The 9598-nt window shown below is 43.5% G+C and overlaps 1 protein-coding gene across 1 annotated transcript; it reads right to left on the bottom strand.

Moving 5' to 3' along the window:
• Positions 1–2148: 2148 nt before the first annotated feature.
• Positions 2149–4025, bottom strand: LOC100773174 (protein S100-A9). Its single transcript, XM_027392858.1, has 2 exons — positions 3888–4025; positions 2149–2373 (listed from the first exon to the last, which is right to left on the bottom strand). Exons 1-2 carry the CDS (start codon positions 4023–4025, stop codon positions 2149–2151), a joined length of 363 nt encoding a protein of 120 aa, XP_027248659.1.
• Positions 4026–9598: the final 5573 nt, after the last annotated feature.

The following is a 9598-nucleotide window of genomic DNA, read 5'->3' as shown; positions in this document are numbered from 1 at the left end:
GGAAAGTGTACCTGTGAATCTCTCCATAGAAGTGCAGAGAGGCAGGAGGACAGGACTGTGGGGGTTATTCTTGGTTGTCAACTTGACTACATCTGGAATTAACTAAAATAAAAAAATGGAGGGCACACCAGTTAAGGCTTTGTTGAAGTAGGAAGATCCATTCGAATCTAGATCTTTGAGCTGGGAAAGCAGGTCTTTAATCTGTATCTTGGGCTGGGAAAACCCACCTGTAATCAGGGCTGCACTTTCTGCTGGAAGCTTCTATGAGGACATGGAAGAAGGAAGTTTTTACTCTTTGCCTACTTGCCCTCACTTTGCTAACAAATCCAATCCTTTGATGACATCAGTAATTCTTTGGGATTCCAGCATCTACTGAAGACCAGCTGATACATCTAGCATTGTGGACTGAGCAACTACTGTATTCTTAGACTTTTGGTTCCTAGGCAGCCATTGTTGGACTAGCTGGACTGCATCCTATAAGTTATTACAATAAATGCCCCCTCTTTCTCTTCATACATGTATATGTTCTCTCTCTCTCTCTCTCTCTCTCTCTCTCTCTCTCTCTCACACACACACACACACACACACACACACACACACACACACACACACACGCATACACATACATAATCATTCTTTAAGTTGTTATTCTAGAGAACCATGCCTAATGTAGGGCTGGAAACAAAGGTCAAGGTGTTTTAAGGAAGCAGTATAATATTTGGGAGGTAAGGATCATGGATGAACATGATGGCTACAGGGTCTGAAGTTCTAATGAGGACACATAGTGAACTATTTCCTGGGATATAATCTTTTATTTCCTACCCATCAGCCTGTGTATAAAGAAAATGGGGACAGTAATTGAGAGTGACCTGACATCATAGCCCTCAGACAAGTGGAACAGACCCATCTCCACTCACATGACATTCCTGGTGTCAGAGACATGGTCCACAGACTCCCTCCAGGCCCAGAAGTCAGGGCTTCTTGAGGACTGCTAGTGGAAGGAGCTAAGGGAGTGTGTCAATATGGCTGCTTACCAAGGAGAAGGAACCTGAGCATCTTCACAGCCTGGGTTCCCAGGTATTGTCAGTCCTGCTCTAGTTTTATGAGTTCCTTTAGTGGCTGTATCTTGGTCATGATATTTGTTGGTGATCCCTGTTGTCCCTTCCTTCTTGAGAAATTAATCCTCAGTGATCCATCCCCAGGGAGGGGGCACCCTCTAAATTTAAGTAAAATTTTAGAGTCTAAAACTAGGAAGAGCAGAGTCTGGACACCGTTTGGATGAGGGACAGAACCTGGAGGCTGGAGGAGGAAAATGTCAGGCAAGGAGGAAGAAGCCAACCAAGCCCTTGGCTGTTGTTTGGGCCAGCACAGGGCCCTCAGTAGTTTCTGGGCATGGAAGTGTTTGTTGTTTAGGTATCCTCTCTCCTCAAAGCCTAGATTTCACTAGGTGAAAATGGGAACATGGTGGAGAAAGTTCTCCTACCTCTCATCTTTAAGACAACCAAAATCCAGGGTGGATCAGACGGAAAACACCACCACCTTCCTCCATAGATAAGGATATGGTAGTCTTTGTAAGTTCACCCAGAAAGCAACATTGATTCCTAAAGGGTTTTTAGGCACTGCCACTGCATTGCTCCCACTGCTAGAGTTAAAGTATTCCTCCGCAGATATACCACTGCCCTGGGTCCATTTCAGGAAAACTTTTTAGAGAATAGGGTTCTGTTAGAAGAATTTGTGGACAGTGAAGAAGGGCTGGGACTAGGTTGGAAATGGCTGAGCAGAGACCAGCTGCTTTTGTTTCTGCAGTGACAAGGGCCACATTGACAGGCTAAACATGGGAATTCCCACTCAAATATAGGGCAGAAGCTCAAGATGGTCACACGGTCACAGGTGACTCCTAGGAGTTCAGAGCAGACAGACAAGTTTCTGGTGATTATTTCATTATGATGAAATGGGAGGTGGGCTTGAGCTGTTAGCAGGAGCAGGCTACTGGGAAGGACAAGTCCAGAAGACAGAAGCATCATGGAGGGCATTTGCATACAGAAAGACTTTATTGTTCCCCATCCCACAGTTCCACGACCAATGATATATGACACAACATTCTCTGTAGCTTTGTTTGGGCAGGTACAAGAGGGCTTGGCCTTCTGATTACTTGCTGTGGCAGTTGCTATGGCCACCCTCTCTGAGGCTTGGCCCATAGCTGGGACCACGGCCATAGCCACGTGAGGACTCATTCTTGTGAATTGCCTCGTGTTTTGTAATCAATACCTTAGCTAACAGGGCTACAAATTCATCAAAGTCCACCTCACCATCTTTATTTCTGTCGAGATCCTCCATCATGTGATTCATGGCTCTTTCATCCTTTTTTACTTTCTGTGGATGGAAGAGAGTTGGCTATTAGTGCTGGCCATGGGCACAGAAGTGAACTAGGGAGGACTTTGAGTGATCAGATGGCAAATTCAGGGATCAATGCAAACACAGAAATGATGGACTGAGTGTTCATGGTAGAGGAGATGCTGAGCTTGTGCTAAACACTTTCTAGTTTGTTCCTGAGACAGCCCCCCAACTTGGACACTAGGACTGTAAACAGAAGAAGGTCAGAGAATTGTATGTGGGTCTGGAAATATTCCTCATTGTTCACTCGAACAAGTGAGAATAAAATCTGCTGTGAAGAAGGTCTTAGGAGTCTGTAGTCCCAAAAGTGGATGGTTCCTATAGGTTGTGGAAGTCATACAAATTAACACCTGACAGGGGGGAATCTGAACCTCCCTGTACTTAGTGGGGAGGCACTCAGGAAAACAGGCCTTACTGGGTCTTGAAGGGGTAGGTGCTCTGCTGACCTCAAAGGCTGTGATAAAGTGTAGGGGATACTTATGTGAAGTGGGAGGACCCAGATGTAGCAGAGAGCACCAGCCAGTTTCAGTTCTTCCACTCACTGGCTGGGACATCTTGGCTAAGTCCCCTTCATAGCCCTATGAGCCCATCTTCAAGGCCAGTGCACCTTGCTCTATCCCGATGCTTTGGCCATGGATGTTGAGAGAGATGATGGAGTCATGGAGGGATGATCCAGAGGGTAGACTTGTCTAGAGAGGCTCTTGTGTACCCCCTGCCTTCCTGGAAGTAGCACGTTGCTCACCTGAGATTCTCACTTTGGGGAACTCTCTTTGTCCCTAATATCTCCCTCAGTGGCATTCTCCACTTTAACAGGTACTCTAAGAGGGCTGCTGACCGGTCTACAGGGCTAGGCATAATAATTGGCTGACACTGGGACCCATGCCACATGTTATTTGTTTCCTTCCAGGCTCTGTTTGCCTGGATTTGGAAAGAGAACACAAAGGCTTTTGAATGAATCCCATCACCTAGAAGTGACTATGCGTATTTTGAGCAGGTAGCATTACTGACATTTGACAGTGCTTTCTGCTCTTGATTCATGCATTGTCTACCCTAGGCCCTCAGGTCTACTGGGAGTCCCCAGTTAAAGCTTAGCGTCCCTCAGCATTCAGTCAAGAGCTGTCCTCAAGTGTGTTCATTACCAGGGATAAAGTCTCAGCTCAAATGTCACCACCTCAAAGAGGGAGGTCTCCCTCTGTTGCACCTGGCACAGACCAATCCCAGGACTCTATTTTATCTTGATCCACGTTCCCAGGGTATTGGCTTTGTCTTCGTTCTTAATGTTATGTCTCCATCATCATATAGTCGGTTTCAGGTTCTCCTCTACATGCTTCTTCCCAGAATAGGGTATCGCACATTACATATGTTCAATTCCTGACTGTCAGTATCTAAATTTGTCCAATGCTGAGCCCTGGCTGCCTCTATGTGGAAGGTGCTGGAATTTTCTTCCTGACTGTTGCAGGCTGCACCCTCCTCCCTCACTGATCAGGCCTTACCTTGAGGGAGTTTGGCATATCCTTATTCACCAGCTGTTTGAATTCCTTCTTGCTCAGGGTGTCTGGGTTTCCCTCCTTCCCAGCGTGCTGGTGGAAGGTTTTGATGATGGTCTCCATGCCTTGTTCCATCTGGGACATTGAGGGCTGTCTTTTCTTGCAGGCTTTGGAACCCTGGAGAAGCAAATGTGTATGTAGAGGAAGGGGCTGTCCAGCAGCCTCCATCTCCTCTATGGCCTCTATCAGGTAAGAAAGGTAGGGACATACGCAATAAAAGAAAGGACAAGGTGCCACTCAGTGGGGTACCATCTTGTCACACCTGTGTGTGAGATGCCTTTTAGACAATGTAGAGAATAACAAAATGAAAGAATTTTATAGCAAGAAACTTTCACAAAGTTGAAGGTAGCTACAAAGTTGCCAGGGCAAGGAAGGTGGGGGGAGGGGAGGGATCCAGGCAGAGGAGGGAAAGAAGAAACCCGGTAGCAGCCTCCTGCCTAGGGAAGCTGAGCTCACTTACAGAAGGAGAGGAGCCACACAGTGTTTGGCGGTGTAGGGCAGGCCCTGCATTTATAGGTTGCACCTGGCTGACACATGCCTCTCCCACCCCAGGAAAGATTGCATCACGGATGAGCAGTGTGGCTTCCCTGCAGGGTATGTGAGTGATTGAGGTGGGATAGGAAGAGTTCACATAGCTCTGTAAATGGAAGGCTGCTAACAAGAGACTAGAAAATGGAGGTTGATCCCCTTCAGGATTTTTCACCAACATGGTTCAAGAATTCAAAACTACTAGGCACATAATAGTGTAATCACAGAGAAGCTTCCTGTGCCCAGCGACTTAAGCCTTTGAACTGGATTTCATTTCAATCAACTTGGACTACACTCATTTACATGTCCCCAACTTGCATGGTTGAGATTGCACACATAGAAATTACATTCATAATAACTCATGATAATCACAGAATTGTATGTCAGTTCATCAGGATTGTCCTTTACATGGTGTGGTGTGGATTACATGCCAAGAAACTGCATTCAAAGGTACTGACCCTAATCATAAAAGGACTTCTCTCAAATGGATACCCCAGCAGGCCGTTGTCCTTTGTTGTGGGCCATTTTCTAATTCTGCCCTATCCAGCAGCTTTCTTGTCATTCACAACAGAATACTTTATAACTATAGACTCATTCATTATTTCCCAGTATTATAATTATGCATGTATCCAACCAACTACATTGAATTCCTGTAAAAGGATTGTGTAGGTAGCAGGGCCCATTCTTTTATTTGTTACTCTGGACCCTCATGCTTGTCCTGCATTGACTTGGATCCCTAAAAGTTTCTGGATAGGTAGTCTCAGCACCACTGGAAGGTGTCCTTGATCCAGGGCTTAATTTCGACCTCTGAAACCCATCACCCTTGCTATTGGGTTGTATTTGCCCTAGTGTTTCTCTGTTTTGTTTTTTTTTTCTTCTAAATGAGCTGTCTATTGGAGAGAGTGGGGTATTTCACTCTTCCACTATCAGTGTGTGGAGGTCAATATGTGATTTAAGTTGTAGTAATGTTTCTTTTACTAGTGTGGGAGTCCTTGTGTTTGTGGCATAGATGTTAAGAATTGCAATGTCCTTTAGAGTTTTCCTTTGATGACTTTATACTGTCCTTCCCTATATTCCCTGATTTATTTTGGTTTGAAGTCTATTTTTGATATTAAAATGGACATAGCAGCTTTTTTCTTAGATGACTTTATACTGTCCTTCCCTATATTCCCTGATTTATTTTGGTTTGAAGTCTATTTTTGATATTAAAATGGACATAGCAGCTTTTTTCTTAGGTCTATTTGCATGGAATATTTTTCTGCAACCCTTTACCCTGAGAAAATGTCTACATTTGTTGTTGAAGTGTGTATCTTGTATGCAGCAGAGTGATGGGTTCTGTTTTCCCATTCATACTGTTAGTCTGTTGCTTTTAATTGGGGAATTGAGGCCATTGATATTGAGAGATATCAATGAGCAATGATTGTTGATTCCTGTTATTTTGGTGGTGGTGGTGGTGGTGGTGGTGGTGGTGGTGGTGGTGGTGGTGATGATGATGATGATGATGATGATGATGGGGTGTGTGTGTTTCCTTTCCTTTGATTTTTATTGGTCTGGGGTCATTTATTCCCTGTGTTTCTATGGTTGTAGTTAACATCCGTAGGCTAGAGTCTTCCCTCTAGCACCCTCTATAGGGCTGGGTTTGTAGATAAATATTGCTTACATCTGGTTTTATCATGGAATATCTTATTTTCTCCATCTATAATGATTGAGAGTTTTGCTGGGTATAGTACTCTTGGCTGGTATCGGTGGTCTCTTAGAGTCTACTTCTCATCTGTGTACGATCTTCTGGCTTTTAGTGTCCCCATTGAAACGTCAGGTGTCATCCTAAGAGGTTTGCCTTTATGTGTTTTTACTTGCTCTTCTTTCCTTTAACTTTTAATATTCTTTCTCTTTTCTATACATTTAGTGCTTTGGTTATTGTGTGCTGAGGGGACTTTCTTTGCTGGTCCAGTCTATTTGGTGTTCTGTATGCTTCTTTATAGGCATCTCCTTCTTTAGGTTAGGAAATTTTTCTTCTGTGTGTTGTTGAAAATATTTCCTGGGCCTTTGAGCTGGGTTTCTTTTCCTTCTCCAATACCTATTTTTCTTAGATTTGGTCTTTACACAGTGTACCAGATGTTTTGTGTGAGGAAATTTTTAGATTTAACATTTTATTTGACCAATGTATCCATTTTTTATCATCTGTCATGTCCAATATTCTTTCTTTTATGTCTTGTGTTCTCCTGGTAAAGCTTGCCTCTGTAGTTCCTGTTCAAATTCCCAAATATTTCATTTCTAGCATTCCCTCTCAGTTTGGATTTTCATCTTCAATTCTAAGTTCATCTTCAGGTCTTGAACAAATTTATTCATTTCCTTGCACTGTTCATGTTTTCCTGGATTTCGTTAGGGTATTTATTAATTTCTTTATACCTTTTGCTTGTGTTTTCCTGGATTTCTTGAAGGGTTTATTCATTTCCATTTTAAGGTTCTCTATCATCTTCTTTCAGGTTGCTTTTAGGTATTTTTCTTGAGCTTCAGCTATGTTGGAATATTCAGTGCCTGCTGTGGTAGAGTTGCTGGGCTTCAGTGGAGATGTAGTGTCTTGGCTGTTACTGATTTTGATTTTACACTGAGTTCTAGGTACCTGGGATTGAGATTATAGGACTGGGTGATGATACCTGCTTTTGTTGGGTGGGTCCTTTGTTCCTTGGTTTCTGTTTCCTCTCTGGACCTTAGGAGAGGTGGCTATGTGCTGCCTAGTAGGAAGGTTTCTGTGGCTCTGTTTCCCTGGTGTGCTTAGCTGATGTATATGTGTAGATGGAAGTTTCTGTTCTGCCTGGTCCTGTAGCTGTTTAGTCCCAAATAAACACACAGAGGCTTATATTAATTATAAACTGTTTGACCAATGGTTCAGGCTTTTTATTGGCTAGCTCTCTCAATTATTAACCCATTTCTATTAATCTGTGAATCTCCACATGACCATGGCTTATGGTAATGCCTGGGTCTCTTGCTTCCTCAGCAGCTACATGGCATTTCCATGATTCTGCCTACTACTTTTCTCTATCCCTGTTTAGATTTCCTGCCTGGCTAAATCCTGCCTGTCCATTGGCTGAAACAGCTTTATTCATCAACCAATAAGAGAAACATATATTCACAGCATACAGAAGGACATCCCCATCAGGTATGCCTCCTGGTGTTGGGAACGGAGATGATGGGATGAGCTGGGGGAAGGAAGGTTAGAGGAAAAGACCTTTGTGATCCAGTGGGGGTGGGTTTAGAGAGGAAAGGGGGTTTTCTGCTTCAGACCATGGATGAGACTGAAGGGACTGGATCTGAAGGAGCAGAAGGAAAGGTATGGATGCGCATCAGCCTATGTGTTGCCCTGAAGTGAGTGGCTCTTGGGTTAGCACGGGTTACCTGCTTAATTTGGGGGCTGGAATAAAGTGATGAGTTGGATGCTCTGTGGAATCCACAGGAGATGGGAACAGCATGGGGGGAGCAGGGAAGGCTGCCACAAGTGTTCTGCTGCAGAAACTGGGGATGAGACAGGAGGATTGCATCTGGGGGAGCAGAAGGAGAGGAGATCTGCAGGTAGCCTGCCTAGTTTTCTGGCAGGAAGGTGAGTTAGCAGGGGATGCCTGCTGCAGTTGGGACTAGGATGATTCTAGCATTTAAAAAAAATTGTTCAAGATTGTTTTGGTTATCCTGGCTCATTTGTGATTCCATATGAAATGTAAGATTTTTTTCTATTTAATTTTATTGGAATTTTGATGTAGATTGCACTGAATCTGTAGATTGATTTTTTTGTAGCTTGGCTATTTTCACAATATTAATTCTAATGATTCATGAGCAAACATGGGCATTTTTAAAGTATACAATAAGAAAGGTCAATGTGTTACCAATTCTGGGAACTTTTTATATAATCCATAATAAGTAATTTCTTAGATTTAAGTCATATAAATTTAAAGGAATTTGAACTAAGTTTACATATATGCTTCCTTACTAATTGACTTATTTATTTATTATAAATATTTATTCTATTGTGATGTTTTATTTAAAAATTATTTTTTAATTTTGCATGCCAACCCCAGTTCCCCCTCTCTTCCCTCCTCCTACCCTTTCACCCTTCCCCATTCCACTCCTCAGAGGCAGGTAAGGTCTTCCTTGGGGAAGTCAACAAAGTCTGGTCAAGATAGGACCAAGCTTCTTCTCCAAATATCAAGGTTGAGCAAGGTATCCCACCACACAGGGAATGGGCTCCAAAAAGCCAGTTCATGTACCTGAGATAGGTCCTGGTACCACTGCCAGGGACCCACCCAACAGATCAAGCCACATAACTGTCACCCACATTCAGAAGGTCTAGTTTGGTCCCATGCAGGTTCTCTAGATGTCAGTCCAGAGTCCATGAACCCCCACTAGCTTGGGTCATTTGTCTCTGTGGTTTTCCCCATCATGCACTTGACCCCCTTGTTTATAAGATCCCTCCTCCCTCTCTTCAACTGAACTCCAGGAGCTCAGCCCAGTGCTCCTGTGGGTCATTGCACCTGCTTCCATCAGTTACTAGATGTAGGTTCTATGATGACAATTAGGGTAGTCACTAATCTGATTAAAGGGGAAAGCCCATTCAGACACCCTCTCCACTACTGATAAGGAGTCTTAGCTGGGGTCATCCTTGAGTATTCCTGAGAATTTTTCTAGTACCAGGTTTCTCCCTAAGCCCACAATGGCTCCCTCTAACTGGATTTCTCTTTCATTGCTCTTCCCCAGCATTCCTCCGACAACTCAGTCTTCTTGATCCCTCATGTTATTATCCCCTAACTTCTACCCCTCCACCCAGTTTATCAGGAGATCTTAATGATTTTCTCTTACTGGAGCCTTCCATGAGTGTCCCTCTTGGGGTCCCCCTTTTTAGCTAGCTTCTCTTGGGTTGTGGATTGTGGCCTGGTTATCCACTGCTTATAATATCCACTTATGAGGGAATACATATCATGTTTGTCTTTCCCAGTCTGGGTTATCTCACTCAGGATGTTTTTTTTCTAGTTCCATCCATTTGTCTGCAAATTTCAAGATGTCATTGATTTTTTTACCACTGGGAAATATTCCATTGTGTAAATGTACCACATTTTCTTTATCCATTCTTGGGTTGATGG

This window comes from Cricetulus griseus, assembly GCF_003668045.3.
Source record: "Cricetulus griseus strain 17A/GY chromosome 1 unlocalized genomic scaffold, alternate assembly CriGri-PICRH-1.0 chr1_0, whole genome shotgun sequence".
Lineage (NCBI taxonomy): Eukaryota > Metazoa > Chordata > Mammalia > Rodentia > Cricetidae > Cricetulus > Cricetulus griseus.
This window is presented reverse-complemented; position numbering and strand designations above follow the sequence as displayed.